The sequence below is a fragment of the Hyaena hyaena genome, unplaced genomic scaffold (assembly GCF_003009895.1).
Source record: "Hyaena hyaena isolate Hyena2069 unplaced genomic scaffold, ASM300989v1 scaffold_428, whole genome shotgun sequence".
NCBI lineage: Eukaryota > Metazoa > Chordata > Mammalia > Carnivora > Hyaenidae > Hyaena > Hyaena hyaena.
In genome coordinates this window covers 569,522-591,489 of record NW_024081062.1, presented here as the reverse complement: position 1 = coordinate 591,489, position 21,968 = coordinate 569,522, and the positions used below count along the sequence as shown (strand labels likewise).

Sequence of the window (21,968 nt, the reverse complement as noted above, 5' to 3'; positions counted from 1 at the left end):
GGTGATGATAAATGTGGCCTCTTGCCGGTAAGCTTTGTGAGACGGGGACTGTCATCCCAGTTTTCAGAGGGCACGGCACAGTGCGGGCGGGTTGCCAGAGGGACACACCCCCTCTCCACCCCCCCCCTCCCCCGGCTCTACCTCTACCTTGTCAGCTGCAGGTGGTCCTCGGGTCTGTAGCTCCCGCTGACGCCTCCCTGGTTGTCTTTCAGGTCAACGAAATCTATCATGACGAGTCCCTGGGGGCCCACATCAATGTCGTGTTGGTGCGGATAATCCTGCTGAGCTACGGGAAGGTGAGTGAGCCTCCCCCACTCCCCCATGTCTGTGGGGTGAACGGGCCCCTCCAGAGAGGCACGGGTCTCCTTTGAAAGCCAGAATCTCAGTGCCCGTCCCCAGCTGCCCCGTGGTACCTGGAAGAGACAAGAAACTCGTTTGCCACCCTCGTGATCCCGGTCCCCTTTCGCCTCACCCTTGGTTTTACAATGCAGGTTTTGTTATTATTCAGGTGTGGGGGGGGTCAACCGATAATCAGGAGGTGACTGCCATGGAAAAGTTGGTTTGTCACTCGCTCAGGGCCACCGGGCGGCACCAGGGCAGGTCAGGAGGTGGAGGGAGTGGGGGACTGTGTTTCCACAGGAAAGATGGGGTGCGCCAGAGTAAGCGGGTGCAGGACTGGTCAGCGTGGATAATTCCTGCAGACTCTGGGCCATGGGTGCTCAGTGCCTGCCCCGGGTGACACGGGCAGGGTGGTGAGAGCCCGATGAAGGAGGTGGCTGAGGGTGTGGGCTCTGAACTGGTTGGTTTGCATTTGAAAAGCATGAGTGGTTGGTCATCTCTAGGAACTGGCTAGCCCCAGGAGGGTCAGCATGCCCCCAGCATCAAAGCATCAGAAACACAGGGTCACTTCTCCCCTTGCCTCGCCTCCCTCCCACCTCTTCCACCCGTGTTCTTCTCTTCTTATGCTGTGTGGCTTCTGCCCTCACTGGGCTCTCATGCTCCCCCCCCCCCTCTTGCTGTCAAGCTTGGAGCCGTCTTTTCTAGCAGCGTGCGGGGATCAGTGCAGCTGTGTAGAAAGCCCCCAGAGACAGTGAGGTAAGGGGGTGCAGGGAAAGGAGAGATGGCGAGGAAGGAAGGAGCCCCGTGCCGGGCAGCTCAGAAGCACTTAACCTGTGTTAACTCACTGAAGCCAAGGGCAGATGGAGAGGCGGATGTATGTCGATCCCCACTTCACAGATAAGAACACTGAGGCTTAAAGTGGCTTGCTGGTGTGCTGGGTGAGTCACCAGTGACACTTGGCTCCTGGGGAGTTGGGCTTCTCACCCTGGCAGCCAAATTCTCGAATCCATCATCTGACTTCACTCGGTATGTACAGAACTCAAATATCAGGTGTGGTAAATAGATATAGGGTTAAAACTCCTCAGCTCAAAGACAAAGAATCTTGGTCTCCAAAAGTAACATCAAACTGCACACAACTTACAAGGTCCGTGGTATGAAAAATGACAATGGGGGGCCCCTGTGGCCGGATGAATTCCAGGAATAGTACCTCTTGAGCCCACTCTCTTTACCCCAGGAAGCATGTCCCTCTGAAGTAGAAGTGGCCACAGGAAGGACACCAGTTATGCTCTTTCATGCACCCCTGGGAGAACATAAGATATATCAAAGAAGACTGTCAGAACAAGGCAGAAATTGGCAAAAACCTAACCGCGGGAGACTTTTATTCTCTTTTTAAGACCTTTAACAGATTACATTTTAAAAGGCATAGAAGTTTCAAATAATATAATAATGATGTATAAAGGTAAATTAGTAGTTCCATCATTCTTTTTCTTTGCCCTACAGAAGTATATAGCTCCCTTTTGAGGAATCCTAGGACACTTGAAAATTACAAAAGTACTCTAGGTTGTAAAGAAAATTCCAGTGAATTTTATACAGCAAAAACTGTTCGGGCTGTCTTTTCTGACTTGGTGCCCTAAAACGGGGTGGAAGGGAGGGAGATATGAACTGAAATAAAAAGTTCAGTCTCTGAAAATTTAAAAAACAACCTGCTGGGAAGACTATTAGAGCTGGGAAAATTAATGAAAGTGACAGTACTACAGATCAAAACCTACAGTGTGTGGCCAAAGCTGTATTCAGAGGCAAATTCGCAGGTGCGTCCCAAGATTACACAAGAGAGAACAAATACACGTGAACCTCACGCTGAACTTGGTTATGTTAGAATAAAGGTCCATAAGGACCTCAAAGGAAAAACCTAAGGAGAACAAAAATAGGGAGATAGTTTCGGAAAAGCAGAAATTAAAGAATTAGGAAATAGATATAATTAAACCAATCAAGAAGAGAACTTTGGTGAACACAAACCTCTGACATACAAATCTAGAAAAAAAAGAGAGAGGAAGGACAGACTAAAAGATGAGAAAACATATACACAACATAACCTACACCAGGCTTATCCGGGCAGAAGAGAGGGTATTTGGGGCAGTTGCCTCACTAGGCAGCTGCTGGAAGACCCCCATTCGGGTCCCTTCCCATTCCCCCCCTCCCTCCAGATGACCAGCAGGTGAGGTGGACTGGCTATCAGAGGGCTTAAGGAGGCTCTCTAGCCGTGTATCCAGGTTTGGGGTGGTGTACGCCCTGGGAAGGGAAACTGAGGGCGTACCCTACCCCCAAAATCCAGTCCCAGCCTCCATTCACGGGCAGGGGTCTTTGGAATGGTGCAGGTGACTTTCCCCTGTCCCCAGTGGAGCAGCTATCCACATGTTCCCCCCTCTCCCCATTTGTCTCCTTCCCCAGACCAGCTCCCTCCAGCCCTTCCATTCCCGCCTGGGACCCTCCAGCCAGCATCCTTTGTTGTCTGAGAATTTTGATGAATTGGCGTGAGGTGTGGGCACAGTTAGACCCCCACCCCTTTCCTCTACTGCTGGAGGGGGAAATGGGAAACTTCAGGTCGGCCAAGGGCATGCAGGTAGAAAGAGTTGGAGACCCACAGATTGGTCTGGGCACCAGGTGGCAGCTTGCGCCCCCTCTGCCCCTGGTTGCCCCCATATTGGTTAAAAAGAAACATTTAGAAATAGTGCACGGTTAATTGCTTCCTAGTGGTGGCAAAGCTTTGGCTCTCAATTTGACCTGAAATGTGTCAATTGCTCAAGGAAGCAAAGCTTAGTCTGTTTTAACTATGCCCCGGCGGGCTCTGTGCTAACTTGTCCCCACCCAAAGCCATTTCTCCCTGCTGTTCTTGACTTTCCCTTCATGGCTGCCGGCCGGTAGATAGACTGTGTGACCAGCTGTCTGACCTTTGCAGGAGTGTCAGAACCTGAAGGTGAACAGTTGAGGATGTCTGACAGGGACGAGGAGATGCTGGGAAGCCAGGGATTTCCTGGGAAATGAGAATATTTCGAAGCCGACTCCAAAATATATTAGAAAACACCATAATAAGTCCCATAACCGTGGTGGGGAACTCAAGTTCTCCAGCACTTTCAGAGTTCTCTGAAAATTACCTCTAAATGGAGAATTGGATTATCTGTTTTTGCCAGTGTGTTCTTATTCATTTCTAGGGAATTGTTATCAAGGATAATACAACACCATAGAAATCGTTTCAGAGCACATACATACATATATATTCTGACGTCTGCCCAATTTATTCCTACAGCCAGTGTGATTCCTGTATACAAAGCTGCCAGAGGTAGCATGTCCAAGACGACATGCAGACCTGTCTTCCTTCTAAAAGTAGATGTAAAAAACCCTGAGGCTTAATTCAGTAATGCAGAAAAAGAATCTCCCAGCATGATAAAATAGGGTTGATCCTGGGAATAAGGCGATCGTCGAACATCAGGAAATCTGCTCATGTAATTCATCACATCCGTTTGCCGAATGACAAAAACTTGTAATCAGACCCTTAGTTTTTGAAGGGTTTCTGCATGCCAGGCTCTGTGCTGGGCCACCAACATGGTCCCTGACCTCAAGAGCTTCTAGAGCAGAGGTACAGACAAGGAAACAATGATGATGGAGGGTCAGGGACTCGTGGTGGGGAAGATGAGGCAGAAGAAGGCCCTCATGGTATCAGGCCAACTGACCGGAAGGGAGTAAAAGGGAGAAGATCCAGCAGAGGGGTGTTCCCAGGATCTGATTTGCATTTCCAAGATGAGCCCTGGACTGCTGTGTGCAGCATGGCAGGTGGGAGCCTGGGTTAGGGGGCGTGGGCACCATTGAAGGGAGGACGGCGGTGGGCTGCACGGAGGCCATGCCACAGGCTGGGGTAAAGAAGGCAGATGGAAGAGAACTGTAGGAGGCTGAATCCAGAGGGCATGAGTGCTAAGTGGGGCAGCCAGGTGCATGATGATGCCGGCCACTCAGATGAACAAACACAGGAAGAGAATGGGGGTGTCGGGGGGAGAAAGGCAGTGGTTCAGCAGAGATGTGTTGAGTTTGAGGTGCCTCGTGCCACCCCAGTAGGGATGCCAGGGAGAGGCCGGCATGGGAGACTGGGGCTTGGAGAGAGGAGATGAGCATTGCTTGCAAAGGCATGAGTTGGGGGCTGTGCAGGGAATTATGCCGAGTGGGGGGCCCCTGAGAAAGAGCCCCCGCAAGGCCCTGATGCTGAAGGCACCAGCAGGGCCAGGGCATGATCTGCGGCTTCGGAGCTGAGAGAGCACCTCCTGGTATTCAAAAATCTGTGACAACTAGTAACAGATGGTAACATGACAACCAAAATTTTATTTAAGGTGGAGAAAAGAAGCACATGTCCCTAAGAGCGTACTGCATAGCTAATTCGTAGGATGCTCCTAGACATTTACACAGGGAAAGAGAGGGGTCTCATAGGTGCAGTGAATCTGGGAGGAAGGGCTTGTCTAAGAATTTGTCAGAGACTTGACGACGGAAAGGTGCGCTGGGAATCTCAAGAAAGGGATCCATACCCATAGTTTCGCAAACCTATCTCTCAGTGGAACCCGTCTCCTCGTGTGGGTCAACATTCCACAGAACTCACTTTGGGAAATGGTGCCCTCATTGAGGCGGTGATGACAGTAGAAGTGGTGACCAGAAGGTCGCTTTGTTACCGAGGTTCTGGAAATTCTAGATAATGTCTTGGTACATGGAGCCAATGTTGGAAAAGAACTGATGAAATGTTCATTGTTCGCTGATGATTATGATCCTGGAAAACCCAGAAGGATCCTCTGTAAAGCTTTTAGAGTTAATTAAAGAAGTCTGGTGACATGGCCAGCGATAAAGTAATTCTATAAAGATCATGAATTTCTGCGCAAACCCACAATGCCCTAATAGTAGGTGTAACAGGGAAAGAAAAGTTCCCTTTACAAAAGTAACCAAAAGTATAAAATTTCTGGCCTGGTGCTAACAAGATAGATATAGGACATACAGGAAGTAAATTGCACCATTGTTTTGTTTTTAAAGTTTATTTGAGAGAGGGAAAGAGAGTGAGCACAAGAAGGGGAGGCACAGAGAGGGGGCGGGGAGAGAGAGAGAGAATCCCAAGCAGGCTCCACCCGCTCAGTGCAGAGAACCTGATGCGGGACTCAGACCCATGAACCGTGAGATCATGACCTGAGCCAAAGTCGGAGGCTTAATCAACTGCGCCACCCAGGTGCCCCCAAAATTGCACATTGTTAATGATAGGAGAGAAATAAAAATAAAGGCAGAGACATATGGTGTTCTTACAGGATAAGAACTACTCTACTGGGTAGAGTAGAGATATTGATTTTTCCCAGATTAATAAAGGAAATTTGGTGAAGGAAATTTGGTGAAATGATTCTAAGATTAATCTGGAAGCCTTAGAAGCCAGTCAAGACTGGCTAGGAGAGGCGCCTGGGTGGTTCAGTCGGTTGAACATCCTACTCGATTATCAGCTCAGGTCATGATCACATGGTTCATGGGATCGAGCCTCTGACAGTGCAGAGCCTGCTTGGGACTCTCTCCCTCTCTCTCAAAATAAATAAACATTAAAAACAAAGAAGGTGACTGGGAAAGCCTCAAAAGCTAAGCAAATAAAGAGATATTTACTTCAAACATCTTGTAAAGTGAAAATCATATTGTATTTGCGTAAGCATTGACAGATCAATCGAATAAACTTTGTAGCTCTGAAAACACTTCATATATTTAACTTAACATGTGATAAATATAAGTGAAGCAGTTATTGAGGGCTATAAATAAACATATGACAAATACAAATTTCATGTATAGTACATTAAATATAACATATGATAAATACAGGCAAATGGAACATTCAACCATTTAAACCACAAAAATCAAGAAGAAAATATTGGTTGTCAACGGCTCCCTACGCGTAAGTACAATAAAAGGAATTGTGAAAAGGAAGGTAGATATATTTGAATACTTGAAATATAAAACTTTGGTCCAGAAACAATTACAAGACAGAGCACAAGCATGTAAAGCACTGGGCAATATGGCAGTGTATCCTAATATATGAAGAGCTCTTACAAATCATAGGAGAAACAGAACTGGCAGTGGGTACAAACAGTCACAGAAGAAAAATACAAATGGGCAAAAAAAAAAAGAAGGAAAAAATATTTAACCATACTCTTAATCAAATAAAGAATACAATTTACCATTTTTATTTTTTTAAGTTTATTTATTTATATTGAGAGAGAGAAATAGAGACAGAGAGAGAGAACATGAGCAGGGAAGGGGCAGAGAGAGAGGGAGAGAAAGAGGATCCCAAGCAGGCCCCACGCTGCCAGCACAGAGCCTGATTCGGGGCTTGAGCCCATGAACTGTGAGATCGTGACCTGAGCTGAAACCAAGAGTCAGATGCTCAACTGATTATGCCGCCCAGGCGCCCTACAATTTACCATTTTCAAAGGATTGCCTGTGCTTAGATTAGAAAGAAAGATTTAACTGCTGGTTTAGGTGGGTGAAGCATTTCCCTTGTATGAGTATAAACGTTCTAGAAGGAAATGTGACAGTACTCACCACTGCCCTTAAAAAGGTTCTCATGGGGGTGCCTGGGTGGCTCAGTCGGTTAAGTGTCCGACTTCAGCTCAGGTTATGATCTCGTGATTCGTGGGTTCGAGCCCAGCGTCAGACTCTGTGCTGACAGCTAGCTCAGAGCCTGGAGCCTGTTTCAGATTCTGTGTCTCCCTCTCTGACCCTCCCCTGATCACACTGTCTCCCTCTCTCTCAGAAATAAATTTAAAAAATTTAAAAAAAAAAGGTCCTCATGTTCGCCCCCCTTTGTTCCTTTCTATGACTCTATCCCAAAGCAGTTATCAGAGCTGTGGACAAAGTTTTAGGAAGAAGACAAAGGCTATGGCCTTATTTCTAAGTGTGAACAACTGGGGAAAATCTGAACTGTCCACTAACAGGGGTCCAAGTAAATAAACTGTAATACGTCTGTGTGGTAGAATATTAGGCTGCTAAGCACTCTCCACAATAGCTAAAACATGGAAAGAGCCTAAGTGTCCATCAACAGACGAATGGATCAAGAAGATGTGGTTTATCTATACCATGGAATACTACATGGCAATGAGAAACAATGAAATCTGGCCATGTGTAGCCACATGGATGGACCTTGAGGGTGTTATGCTGAGCGAAATAAGTCAGGCAGAGAAGGACAATACCATATGTTTGCACGTATAGGAGGATTAGGAGGAGCTTGATGGAGGAACAAGGGGGAGAAGAAGGGGGGAAATGGTGGGGGAAAGGGAGAGAGGCAAACCATGAGAGACTCTTGAATGCTGACAAAAACTGAGGACTGATGGATGTGGGGGGGAGGGGGGGATGGGCATGAAGGAGGGCACTTTGGGGATGAGCACTGAGTGTTATGTAGAAACTAATTTGACAATAAACTATTTGTAAAAAAAAAAAAAAAAAGAATATTAGGCTGCTAATAAATCCCACTTTATTTTTTTTTAAATGTTTTTAATGTTCATTTATTTTTGAGAGAGAAAGAACATGGCCGGGGAGGGGCAGAGAGAGAGAGAGAGAGAGAGAGAGAGAGAATCTGAAGCAGTCTCCAGGCTCTTAGCTGTTAGGACAGAGCCCAACGCGGGACTCAAACTCACCAACTCAGGTCAGATCATGACCTGAGTCGAAGTCAGACGCTTAACCGACTGAGCCACCCAGGCGCCCTGTAAACCCCACTTTCAAAGCATGTTAAAGAGCACTGGGGAACAGTTAACAGCATAAAGTTACCTTTGTTTGCTGTTTGAAAATGGAACATAACTTACCATATTTATTAAGTTGTTTTTTAATGTTTTCTATGTATTTTGAGAGGGAGAGAGAGCGAAAGAGAGCAGGGGAGAGGGGCAGAAGCAGGGGGGAGGGGAGAGAATCCCAAGCAGGCTCCGAGCTGTCAGCACAGAGCCCATGTGGGGCTCCATCTCATGAACCGTGAGATCATGACCTGAGCCGAAAGCAAGAGTCTGATGCTTAACCGACTGAGCCACCAGGCGCCCCAACTTACAGTATGATCTTAATTTTGTGTACAGATGTCTGTACAGAAGGGACTGGAAAGAACACATCAAAGGGGACTAATATTTCTCTCTGGGCAGTAGGCCATGGATTTTTACTTTCCTCTTTGTATTTTACCGAATTTTTTAAATTTATCATGATAAGCCTCTCTCTTTTATAAACATAATAGTGCATTTTTTAATTATGAAAAGATAGTTTACATATTTTAAAAAGTACTTAAAAAGGGCAGAATCCAAGTAATCCTGCTGAATGGAGCCTACCCAAGTAGGGTCCCCAGTGGCATGCCACAGGGCTCTGCTGTGTCCAACATTTTATTCCTGGTCTATAGGAGGACACTGAAAGGACTTCTTGCTTTCGCTTGGCACCTCAGCTCCATGGAGGCTTGGGGACAGTTGGGGAGGGAGTGGTTCTTCCGCCCTCAGGGTCACCGCCTTCCCTGTCCTGTGGGTGGGCCCAGGGGCTCTGCCAGTCGCATGGCTAGGGACCCTCTGAGCAAACCATCTGGGCTAGAACGCAGGCTGCCACCTTACCTTCAGGTGAGGCCAAATCCCCCAGGAGCGCAGGCACCTCCCTCATGGCCAGGGCCATGTGGGTACCCCCCCACACCCTGAGTCTTCCAGAGACAGAGTGGGGAGCAAGGGGAGGGGCACGGAGCCACTGTCAGGCTTTTCCCAGGGATGCATGGGGAGGTGCCTGGAGGCCACAACCAGCAAGGTGCATGGCTGGAGCTCACGTGGGCAGTAGGGCAGCTTTGGGGAGACCAGGACTGGCACAGCAGAAACCAGGAGGGGACCCCAGCCACCGAGACTTCCTGCTGAGAAGGAGTTAGGAATTGGAAGGGAGAATCTGGAATCTGGAGTAGGTTGCACGCTTTCAGAACTAAACCCAGAGAGCGCCCACTGCACCCCAGCCGAGGGCTCAGCAGCTGATGACGTCAGAGGGCCCAGAATAGAGGCCACCGCAGGCTGTGCCCGTCCCCTGTCCCCCCAGCCTGGCCAAGAGGGGCAGCATGCTCCCTGCCCCAGTGCTGGTCCCTTGGGATCCAGCTGGGCTGACCGGCCTCCTGTTGCCAAGCTCACTCACACTCTGCCCACCTTCTACCCCACCCTGCCTGTCCCCCCGAAGCCCAGGTCGGGCCCCTGAGGCTGTGGTGCAGGTCTCTGGGGAGGGCTATCGCCTGCGGGGCCAGTGTGTCCTGGGGGATTCCAGAAGGTTTTGGGGCCTGACTGATGCTCGGTCCCCCTTGGGCAGGTTGCTGGAGTGTGAGGGCTTCCAGGGTGTGGCTCTCGGTCTCCTGAAGGAGGACACACGGCAGACGTGCCTGTAGGGGCTCAGGAGGGTCAGGAGGGCCCTGCTGGCGCTGCGCGGATGCTCTGACGGGAAGGGACCGAGTGCAGGCCCCACCTGTTGGTCCAGCGTTGCTGGAACGGGGTGTGCTGCCCTGGGCACAGAGGTCTGGAGCCCAGGGATGGGCAGCGAGCTTAGCTCTGGGCTCTAGTGATGTCAGTGAGCACGGTCATCGTCGGCCTAGGACTTGGGAGCAACGGCCCGCCGACGCGGAGCCACCTGACAGTGCAGGAAAGCGACCATCTGTGAAGAGTAGCTTCAGGGCTGAGGTTGCTGAGCTGGACACACAGATCACCTCAGCCCCGAGGGCCCATCGCTGACCAGTCGTCCTGGAAAATACGTTTAAAAGGAATTCTTAGCAAAGAAAACGGAACAAAACCAAGATATACAAAACTACCAGCCCAGGCTTTGTATCATTAAATCCTGTTCCCATAAAACCACACCATCAAACTGCTGGACAGGTTTCCCCTTTTGGCACTCATCTCATCGTGGACGGTTGACAGCATGTGTCCACTAGTCACAGCCCCCACTTTGCACAGCCACCGGGAGCAGGGCCCTGTTTGCAGGTCTCTGCGGGGACGTCTTAGGAGCAGGTCACACGAACGGAGCGTGAGCTCCCCAGGAAGTCACAAGGAAACAAGGTCTTTTCTGGGTGGGGAGCACCTTGAAGGAAATAGAGCGGGGGGCGGGGGGTGGCCCCAGATGGAGTGGCGGGGCAACTGACTGCCTGGCTGGGGTCTGAGGAACAAGAAGCCCAGCGTTCCTGTCGGAGGGAGCAGGCTCGGCTTGTTCAGGCAGGCACCGGACAGGCTTCTGGAGACGGGGCTTGCTTGCACAGTGCAGATGCGTCCTGATGAGCTGCTCTTTACGGAACTCACGTGTTCCTATCAAGGAGGGAGCCCCCCATTCCTGGAAGGAATTTAAGCATCATGAAACCAAGAGGACTGTAGCTGGGACTCCTGTGAGGAAAGGGGACTGAGCTGTGTCCCCAAGATCTCTTGAGGGTTCTCTTGGCGGGGGCAGAAAGTGGCCCAGGTATTCAGATCCTGTTATTCATTCCAAATCGTGATGGAAACAGACCAGCTCCCCGGAGCCTGTCCTCGGGTCCCCACCAGGCTCCAGAGGGGATCAAATCGGTAGCACTTACACGTATGACATATTGTTTATCTTCCGGCTGAGGAGAGGCTTCTGAGTTATCTCAAGTTTTTCCTAAAACAACATTTTTTCCTCCATTTCTTAAAAAAAAGAAAAGAAAGGAAGACAGAAGAAAAGAGATTATCTTATTTTATACAATATGCCATCAGCCAGGGAGCAGAACAGGAGCAACACTTGAGGGTTGCATAGCAACTGGCTTTTCAATTGATTTTTTTGAGAAGGCACCAGAGCTACTGAACTGTTCTCATTTTAAATATTTCCTCGGATGATGGAAATCAAAAGCAAATGGAAATCAGAGACTTAGGGACAATCAGAGAAGAACATAAGGTATCTTGTCATGAGAGGCCAAGTCAAGACCAAGCGCAGAGCACACAGAGGAATTTTTCAGCGTTGGAGGCAAAGGGTCTAAGGAATTCTGACTGTGATGTCTGTGGGCATCACTCACCTGTGCTAGACCTCAACTGCCCTATGGGTGTGAGGGGCGGCATAGGGGATTGGGAGCACCTTGGGGACAGTCTCCAGTCTCCCCAGAGTCTGGGTCCTGTTCCCCAACCTCATCATCCTGGTTACCTCCTGGGCTGCACCCTGTCCCTCCAGGGCCTGCCATGGCTGAGCCTGGGAAGGTGCCTGCTGAGAATCCCATGCTGGCAATTTGACTTTCTCTGGAAATAGCTTCCCAGATGTCTGGAATATGTCTTAATGATATGGGAGCCCCGAGCAGAAAAATCAGGGGCTCGCCTTCCATCCTCAGGCCTGTTGTGCATCCGAGATGCCTGTCACAATGGGCTCTGGGCACAGCACACCACCTTGTACCCTGGAGCTGTGGGGGAGAAGATTCCCAGCTTCAGAGGATGTGGCGTTAATTCTGGCCCTGGCAATCCTTGTGGGACCTGCCGCAAGTTATTTGCTATCACTGAGCCTCAGCGTCCCCAGTAAGATGAGCACATACTAGCAACGGGGCAGCTGTAACAGGGCATTTGTGCCAGTTACCACCCCCCCCCCGCAGCGCCCCCTTGGGGTCATGCCCTGGCTGAAGCTCCTTGGGTGACTCCTGGGTCACTTTGCCCTCACAACACATGCATCACCATGTGTTGGGACAGTTGCATCGCCACCCTCACCTGACAGTGAGGATGATGGCTCCAGGAGGCTGGCGGCCTCCTTTGCTCTGAGGGGGCCGTGATGTTACGGCACTGGCTGGGGAGTGCAAGCCCCAGGCTCCTTGCCTCGTGCTCCCCTCGGGTGCTCCCCCATAACCCTTGTTCCCCACAGAGGGCGATTTTGCCCCCTCCAGAGGGATGCCTGTGGCATCTAGCAGGTATAAGCTGGGATGCTGTTCGGCATCCTACAGCATACATGACAGCCTCTGCGACAGAGAAGTATTTGACCCACAATGTCAGCAGTGCCAAGGTCAAGGTCTGCCCTTCTGCAGGTCTGGGCCCTGGGCACGCTGTCCGGGGCAGTTGGGAAGGCTTTGGTGGGGTGAAGCCAGATACCCCGGAACACAGGGAGCTACAGGCAGCCCCTAAAGGTGGGCTGGCTCCCCAGGGGACTGGCAGCATACCTCATCTTTATCATCACTGCCACCACAGCAGCAAGGACAAGGAACATCTGTAGGTGCTGATCATCAGTCACAGAGCCCCTGTGCTCCTGGCTCTGTACTGTTGTACCCATTCTGCGGATGGGGAGCCTAGCACGGTGAGGAAACTTGTTCAAGAACACAAGCAGATGAGAGACGAGTAGGTCTCCTACCCCAGGACTCTCATGCTATCCAGGTGAGCCCCACCTGTCACCTGCCCGTGCCCTGGTGAGCTGCTGGATGGGTTTGGGGTCTGTGGGGCTCTCTGACATGTGGCGGCACCCCTATAGCCGCCCCTTGGCGCTATGATTCCTAGGAGACCAGCCTCCAGGCTACTGGTCCAGTTTCCCTCCTGTGTTCTTGACTGAAGGAGGCAAGAGCATAAATAATTCAGCTCATTCAAGGGCAAACAATGGAAATGTCAGAGAGCAGTGATTGGAACAGAACTTTTGAACAGGTCTTAATTGGCGTATTTAGGGTGGGATCGCAGAGGTTGTCTCTGGCCTTCAAAGTCCCCCTTTGCCCTGTGCCTGCCTGGGCTCAGAGCTGCAGCCCCAGCGTGGAAGGGTTGGGGGTGGGGGCAGGTGGGCGGGGTCCTGCCTGCCGGCCGGCGCACACTTGAGGCCGTTCTTGTGGCAGCAGCGCCACCTGGTGGTCACGTCTGGGCTCTGCCCTTCCTTTCCCGCCTCCCGCTCCTCACTGCGCAGGAAGAGAAAACACTTCCGATTGCAGAGGGGCTTCCAGACCCACAGATACTTCTTGTGGAGCAGGACTTGGGGGCTGTTCACTTCGGTTGTCTCTGATGTGATTCCATCTCCGAAAAACATACCTTCGGGCGATTGTACAGCTTAAATTAGACGATCCCTGTAAACCAGGAGCTACCACCCAGCCTGGGGGTGCAGAAATGCCCCTTCCACGGTGCAAACGGCATGACCACCACTCCACTGCGACTCGCTCTGTACAGCTGGTGTCCACGGCTCCCTCTGGGGGACGACCATCCCATCTGTGAGGTCCTCGGCTGGTGCTGTGGCCACCCCCTAGCAGGGCTCACACCTGGTCCCCATCCCAGCACAGGTGGGAACTAGGAGGGTCGTACAAACAGTTTTCCTAGAGAAACCCCCGCAGAGACGAGCAGGCAGCCGAGATGATCAGGGGCCTTGAGGGCTGGCTGGAACGCAGGTGTGAGAATCTTTCTTAATTGAAACAGGCGACCCTGTACCTCTCTCTGGCACTTTGGGAGGGGATACAAATAGGAGAAATAGATGTTTCCTCTCTTCGCTCGGAGGAGGGTCACGGTGCATGGGCCATGAGGGCTACGGCAAAAGACAGGACAGGTGGTGGTGACTTGGAGAGTGGGACCCATCAGAGGTCTGCGCAGATGTGGCTGGATGGCAGAGGTGGGGGTGGGGTTGCGCAGGAGGAGCCACCAGAGCCCACGTGACTCACCTGGGCTGGCCCAGACCCCTCTCCTGGGCCCTCTACTTGGATGACTCTGTTAGGAGTCCCTCAGGCTGTGGGAGGAGCAGGTGGAGGAAAGGTTGAAGCTAGCAGGTACAGGAAGCAGGGGCTCATGGGAGCTTGCTTCCAGGGTTTCTCCAGGAAAACCTGCTTCCGCCCGTGTCCAAGCCTTTTGAGCCTCTGCCCCTCTGGCCTCACTCGGTTCCCTGGGCCAGCCTTTGTCATGGGTGGGCAGAGCACTTGGGCTGATCCCCCAGGGGCTGCACCCGGATAATTGGGAGAGCTCCTCAAAGCCAAACTGCCAAGCTTATACTAAGCAAGCAGTCCCTGGACTGCGTCCCCAGGCACCGTGGACCCCAAGCTCATAGACTTCTCCTCAAGCCTCCCTGTGGGCCTCCTGGCCACCTTCCACCTGAAGCTAGAAGCCTCCTCCTCCCCCTCCTGCCCGCCCCCACCCCTCTTCCTCATCTCCTACCCCGTGATCCTGACTCTGCTGATACAGCACCAGCTCCTTCCCACACCCTCCCTCTCCCATGTCCCCTCCCTCCTCAACCACCCAGAGACCCTGTGCCTACCACAGTGTGGGGCCTGGTATCAGGTCACAGGCTGGCCCTGGGTACCCACAACCCCTGAATGCTCCAGACCCAGTAAGGATGAGGATCCCAGTCCTGGGTTCTTTTGTGCCCATCATAAATGGGCCAGAACCTAGAGAAAGTTGGGACGTGGTCAGAGAAACAGGATGTGCATCTTGGGCACCCCAATGCTGATGTCACCCTTCTCCTCCATCTCTGAGTCCCATCTGGACTCAGAGCACATGGCCCTTGGTTTCTGAGATCTGCCTCCCCCAGGACCACTGCATCCTGGGACAGCCCTTCCCAGCCCTTCTCTCTGCCCCTCTCCTTGGAGAGTCTCCTCAGAACCCAAAAGCTGAGTGGGGAGGGGGGCATCCCAGACAACTCCTGCTCTGGACCCTGCAGCACAAACCCCCATGGGGCTGTAGAGCGCAGGTGGCAGGCTGCCTTCTTGAAATGGGCAAAGACAAGGCAAGAACAAAACACAAATCAATATTTCAATAAATTATCCTGCTGCAGCAGCGAAATCACTCTGGCTGCCAGAGGGGCTGGGAGCCTGGGCTGAACTGTAGGCATCTCTGGGAGGAAGGAGGTGCCAGTGTCAGGTCCAGCTGAGAAGGACATATTGGAAGGGGGCTGTCTGCATGAGGTCCTCTACTTCAGTGCTCTCAACCTGGTGACCTGGGGGAGGTGGGGGGCTTTTTTTGGTCCATATAATTCATGTTAATTTAAGTCAACGTTTACTATGAGCTAGAATTACTTTGTAAATTTCAGATTTAAAGACTGGCCCTGAGAAATCCAATGTGGCAGCTCCAGGCACCAGTTTCTGCATACCAGTGGTAGCCGGGCGCTGAATGCCGTCACCCTGTCCACCATGCATGGACTCTGCTTTGCTACAGTCCACAACTTGTAAACCCCCATTTTCTTTTTCTTTTTCTTTTTTTTTTTTTTTGTTAATGTTTATTTATTTTTGAGAGGGGGAGAAAGAGAGAGAGCAGGAGGGTAGAGAGGCAAAATCTCAAGCAGGCTCCACACTATCAGTACAGAGCCTGATGCGGAGCTCAAACTCATGAACTGCAAGATCATGACCTGAGCCAAAATCAAGAGTTGGACACCCAACCAACTGAGCCACCCAGGCACCCCTCAACCCCCACTTTTTTTATGTTGGGGAGGAAGTATTCCTGTATATTCTTGTGCCTTCTAAACTGTCAAAACAAATGATGGACTTGTTTTTCTTACAACCAACCTGCCTCATTGATTTACATCGCCTGCCTTTCCCCTGTAGGTATTTGGGGACTGGAACACTCTCTCAGCACTTCCCACAAGCCCGCCTCCTGAGCACTCTGGCCTTTCTTTCTTCCCCCAACCTGCTTTTTCTCAACCTCTTTCAAGCCCAGCTCCTGCCTTTCATTCTGTCCCTGACCCTGTGGACTTTTTTCCTGCTTTCTGGCCCTGAAATGAGCTTCTTTCTGGCTGGATTTTGACCCTTGCTCAAAAATGTGGCCAGAGCTCTTCTCCCACTGGTGTCAGGCACACCAGCTGTCCTGGAGACCAGCCCCTGGCTTTCATCTGCCAGCCACTGCCCTTGACTGAGGTTCCCGTGGTTCCCCCAAGGGAGAAGTGCATTGCTCAGGACTCTCAGTAGGATGTGGCAATAACACAACTCAAGTTGACTTTCAAGGGACAAGTTTCCTGACACACATAAATGATACGCACCTCTGTGACAAGCAGCCTCTAGGCTGGCCCCTGGTGACCCCACCTCTTGGTATTCACTCCCTGGCATAGTACCTTCCCCTCAAGCATGGGCAGGACCAAGATTCCAGGGGTGTCTGGCTCTGTCAGTGGAGCATCGAGCTCTTGATTTTGGCTCAGTAATGATCCCAGTGTCGTGGGATCCAGCCCCGCATCAATCAGGTTCCGTGCTGAGCATGGAGCCTGCTTAAGAGTCTCTCTCTCTCCATCTGTCCCTCTTCCCCACTCGCAAGTGCTCTCTCTCTCTCTCTCTCTCTCTCTCTCTAAAATAAAAACTTAGGGGCACCTGGGTGGCTCGGTCGGTTAAGCGTCTGATTTCGGCTCAGGTCATGATCTCACGGTTCGTGGGTTCAAGCCCCACGTCGGGCTCTGTGCTGACAGCTAGCTCAGAGCCTGGAGCTTGTTTCAGATTTTATGTATCCCTCTCTCTGACCCTCCCCTGCTCATGCTGTCTCTCTCCCAGAAATAAATAAAAGCATTAAAAAATTTTTTAATAAAATAAAATAAAAACTTAAAAAAGACCATGGTTCCTGCCTTGGATGTGCACCATCTTGCCACCTCTTGGGTCACTTATGCTGGAGGAAGCAAGCTGCAGTAGGTGACTTCTCTGTGGTATGGCAGTAGCCCTTGTTCCTGCCAGCAGCCACATGAGCAAACATGGGAGCTGGTCCTCCCCCAGGGGAGCCTTCAGATGAGACCACAGCCCCAGCCTCAGCTTGCCCAGCAATCTCTGGAGAGACCTTGAGCCAGAGTACCCACCTAGTGTTGCTTTTGGATTTCTGACCCATGGAAATCACAAGAGAATAAATGTCTGAGGCTTTTCAGACCATAACATTTTGGAATAACCCCTTATGTAGTGGCAGATGACAAACAGATCCACAGCAGGCTGGCCTCAGGCCTAGGTGAGCCAGGTGGTTGTGTGAGGACACAGGGAGTTGACCTTTCTGCAGCCCAGGCTCTGTGTTGGCTTCGTTCCCAGGTGAAGTCTCCTCCCGTGGTGGCAGGGGGCACCAGCAGCTCCAGACTCCCCTTCCAGTGCGTTGGCCTACTTTGGTTATGTGTTCTTCCGCACCATCGTGGTGCTGGGATTAGCCAGTCCCTCACCGCCGAACCTGGGGTCAGACTCAGATGGACAGAGGGGATGTTTTACGAAAGGGGGACCATGCTGCTGTTGTCAGACGAGTATGGGCAAATGTAACAGCAGCCCACGGGGGCAAAGGGAACCAGACAAGAATTATCCCAACCAGTGGAACCCTCAGGACCCGGACAGGCCAGCCAATCGTGGGGATTAGCCTCCTGACACATGGGTTGGAAGACACTGTCCTGGAGGAAATGAAGCCCCTTCCATTGGAGGTGGCCCAACAAGGCTGCTGAACTGTGCTGTGGGGGGTGGGGGTGGGGGTCGGGGTTGCATTGTGGCAACCTGTAGTGGCAGCTTTGTGGCCATCCTGGATCAAATGGTCTCTCGTGGCCTTGTGATCTCCCTGGGATTTGGATCCGGCTGGCAATCTTAAGCTCAGTGGCTATAAGCACAGGGACCCAAATTAAATTCACCCATGGGGGTCTTTTCTTTCTCCTCCCACCCAAAGCTCATTCTCTAGAAAGGAGATCCTCTCCCCGGAAGTCCTTCAGAGCTGTGACCTCTCAAGGTTTTCTGGAGGTGGCTACCGCTTGGCAAGGACTCCGGCTGACCTGCAGGCATCAGGCTCAGATGGATGGGACACAGATGCCACAGCCTCTCTGCACCTCCTCTGTCAGTCAGGGCGGCCAGGACCATGCTGCGGGCTTGCAACAGCAGATCTTTATTTCTTGCTCTGGTTGGGTGTTCAGTGGGAGTTGGTAGAGGACTCTCGTGTCACTGTCACTTGGGGCCTGGGTGACAGAGCAGCCACCATCTCGACATTGTTGCTTATTACATGCCAGCAAGGAGAGATCTCTGCGGGGTCTCACGTGGGCAACTGAACGCTCTGACCAAGAAGAGACACAGGTCACTTTTGCTCACAGCTCACTGGCCAGGTGGGCTCTCCCTCCCTCCCGCTGCTGCACCTTCCTCTGGGCTGGCCATCTCTGTGCCTGTGTCCTGCAGGTCCTGGTCACCAGACCTCTCATTCCAGTCTGTGACTTTACTTCATCAGGACTCATTATGTCTTCTTATAACCAGCACACTTAGCTCCCAGGTGCTCTGCACTTGGGACTTGGGAACTGGTGTGCCATCTTGTAAGCCACTGACTTGGATAAATAACCCTGGCAGTGACCAGGAAGAAATAGACCACCTGCACACATGTCTACTAAGGAATGCAGAACTCTACTTTACAGACAGATGGATCCTTAAAGAGAAGAAGCGGGGCTCAAGTCGGTTGAGCATCCAACTCTTGATTTTTGGCTCAGGTTATGATCCCAGGGTTGTGGGATCGAGCCTCATACCGGGCTCCAAGCTCAGCGTGGAGCCTGCTTAAGATTCTTTCTCTCTCTCTCTCTCTCTCTCTTCCCCTCTGCCCCTCCCCACCATTCATGCACTTGCACGCTCTCTCTCTCTAATAAAAAAAAAAGGGGGGGGTCTGTGTGGCTCAGTTGATTAAGAGTCCAACTTCGCCTCAAGTCATGATCTCACAGTTTGTGGGCTCGAAACCCACATCAGGATCTCTGCTGTCAGCACAGAGCTGCTTCAGATCCTCTGTCTCTCTCTCTCTCAGCCCCTCCGCCACTCATTCTCAATCTCTCTCTCAAAAATGAAAATAAATATTCGAGAGAGAGAGAGAAGTACATGCTAAGGACTCTGGTTGGACAGAACCATTCTGTGGTGGGAGTTTAAGGTGAGAGGAGCTTACATACTCACTGCCTGGTGTGAGGACAGCAGAGAAAAAAGGGAAGCATGTTGCATGTAGGAGCCTTGCTTTGGTGACAGCACAGTGTATGTTTTGCTTGGGACGGTGGTTTAGGACAGGGGCTTGAATATGGGCTTTGGTTTTAGGCTTCCTAGCCATGTGACTAAGGACAAATTACTTGACCTCTCTGAGCCTCAGCTTCCTGCCTCTTGGGGTGGTTGTGAGGACCGAACCAGAGAGCGAATGCCAACGCCACGGTGCAGAGCGGGCTTCAAGGCTCCCGGCTCTCTCTGCCACGACGCTCTCTGGTGTGTGCCATGATCCCAAATGGGGCATGCTTTCCTGGCGGCTTCTGCTCCATGGTCCCTGAGGGAATGATCGCTCTGCGCTCTGCGCTCTGTCCCTGCTCTTTATGTGGCTCCTTTGCTAGATCTCTGCAGTTTCTCTCCTCCGCTCTGTGTGTGTGTTGTTTTCTGTGATACCTTCAGACAGGGAATGCATAGGGTTCCCTTCCCCTCCTCTGGGCTTGCACACCTGCTGGGAGTTCTGTCTCCCCACCCCCCACCCCCCACCCCCGCCCCGGACCCTGCCAGCACTATGAGCTCTTCAGCATGAGGTCCACAGTGCATTTCCTCCTGCCCAGGGCCCGCACAGAGTAAGTGCCTAAGACACCCACAGGGACCCCTAGCAATGGCATAGACGGAATGGACCGTGTGAGGCCTCTGACGGCCTCAGAGTTTTGCCTCCACAACTCACCTGAAAACCAGGCAGTGGTTTTGTGTGAAAACTCTCGCAGGTGTGTGTGACCGAGGAGCCTTCCCTCCACTCAGAAGAATGGAGCCAAGTGGGAGGTGGGTCCCCAGGAGGAGCTGGGCTCGGTGTCACCTGGACCAGGTCCCCAACAGAGGGCTTCTGTGAGCACTAACAGCCTGCTCAGCTCCCATTCGGTCCACCAGACGCTAAGCCCTCTCTTCCCCTCCCTTCCGTCTCTCCCACCCCTGCAGTCCATGAGCCTCATTGAGATTGGGAACCCCTCTCAGAGCCTGGAAAACGTCTGCCGCTGGGCTTATCTTCAGCAGAAGCCAGACACGGGTCACGATGAGTACCATGATCACGCCATCTTCCTCACACGGCAGGACTTCGGGCCCTCGGGCATGCAAGGTGAGCCTCACCTGTGCAGGGTCACAGAAAGGAGGGAGGCTGGGCATGAGCCAGCCATGGTCCTGGCTGGGAAGGGTGTCAGGCGGGGAGAGGCTAAGGCCCCCTTGACCGCTGAGGGGTGGCATAAGTGCTGGTGACCCTCAGGCTCATCGAAAACCATCACGGCCTCTGCCATTTCCCCCAGGTAACTGGACTCTCTCCTGGTGGGACAGCAAAAGTCAGAGGTGGTGAAATGGGCAGAGCCTGGAGCTGGCATCCAAAGAACAGACAGAATCCAAGGCGGAGTCCCAGAGTTGTTTGCTTCCTCCCATTAAAAAAAATTGTTTTTGAAAAGTTTTCCACTTTTAGAAGTTAAGGAATTTTGCTTAACAATTCAAACTATATAAAAGTGACAGATCTAAAAGGAGAAATTGACAAGGCCTACAATTATACTTGTTTTAACAAATTCTTTTCAGTAATTGATAGAACAATAGATAAGAACAGGGGTAAAGATACAGAAGACTTGAATAAAGAAAGTTGGCCTAAGTAATTTCTAGAATACTACGCCAGACAACAGGAATACACACTCTTGATTAGCGCAACATAAAACCATACCAAAGCAGGGGCGCCTGGCTGGCTCAGTCTGTTAAGTGTCCAACTTCAGCTCAATTTGTGAGTTTGAGCCCTGAGTTGGGCTCTGTGCTGACAGCTCGGAGCCTGGAACCTGCTTCTGATTCTGTGTCCCCCTCTCTCTCTGCCCCTCTCCTGCTCACACTCTGGCTCGCTCTCTCTCTCTCTCTCTCTCTCTCTCTCTCAAGTAAATAAACATTAAAAAAAAAATACCAAAGCAGACTATGCAGGGCCATAGGGAAATCTCAACAAAATACAGAAGACTGAAATTATACAGAATATGTCCCCTGACCCCTGACCACACTGGAAAAGAAAGAGAACTTGATAAATTATGAGCATTTCAGGGAGCCTGGGTGGCTTAGTTGGTTAAGCATCCGACTTTCGCTTAGGTCATGATCTCACGGTTCGTGGGTTCGAGCCCCGCGTCGGCCTCTGTGCTGACTGCCAGCTCAGAGCCTGGAGCCTTTTTCAGAGTCTGTGTCTCCCTCTCTCTCTGACCCTCCCCGGCTCACGCTGTCTCTCTCTCTCCTAGAAATAAATAAAACATTTAGAAAAAAAAAGAAAATTCATGAGCGTTTGAAAACGAAACAGCATGCTCATCAATAATCTGTGGTTCAAAAAAGAAACAATAGTAGAAATTAGACTATATTTTTTAACAAAATGATATTGACAATATGACATATCAAAACTTGTGGATGTACTAGAGGAGAAAGCAGGAAACAACCTCCTTGACCTCCACCGCAGCAACTTCTTACTTGACACATCCCCAAAAGCAAGGGAATCAAGAGCAAAAATAAATTGTTGGGACCTCATCAAGATTAAAAGCTTCTGCACAGCCAAGGAAACAACCCAGAAAATTAATAGGCAACCAACAGAATGGGAAAAGATAGTTGCAAATGACATATCAGATAAAGGGTTAATATCCAGAATCTATAAGGAACTCACCAAACTACATGCCCGAAAAACAAACAACCCAGTGAAGAAATGGGCAGAAGATATGAACAGACGCTTCTCCAAAGAGGACATCCAGATGGCCAACAGACACATGAAACGATGCTCAGCATCGCTCCTCATCAG

At 51.2% G+C, this 21,968-nt stretch overlaps 1 protein-coding gene across 1 annotated transcript in view; it reads left to right on the top strand.

Moving 5' to 3' along the window:
• ADAMTS2 (ADAM metallopeptidase with thrombospondin type 1 motif 2) overlaps window positions 1-21,968 on the top strand; it is a 235,876-nt gene that overhangs the window by 163,349 nt on the left and 50,559 nt on the right. The window contains exons 5-6 of the mRNA XM_039252863.1: window positions 213-296; window positions 20,126-20,282. Of these exons, the coding sequence (XP_039108794.1) occupies window positions 213-296; window positions 20,126-20,282 (241 nt within the window). The remainder of the gene's footprint in view (window positions 1-212; window positions 297-20,125; window positions 20,283-21,968) is intronic.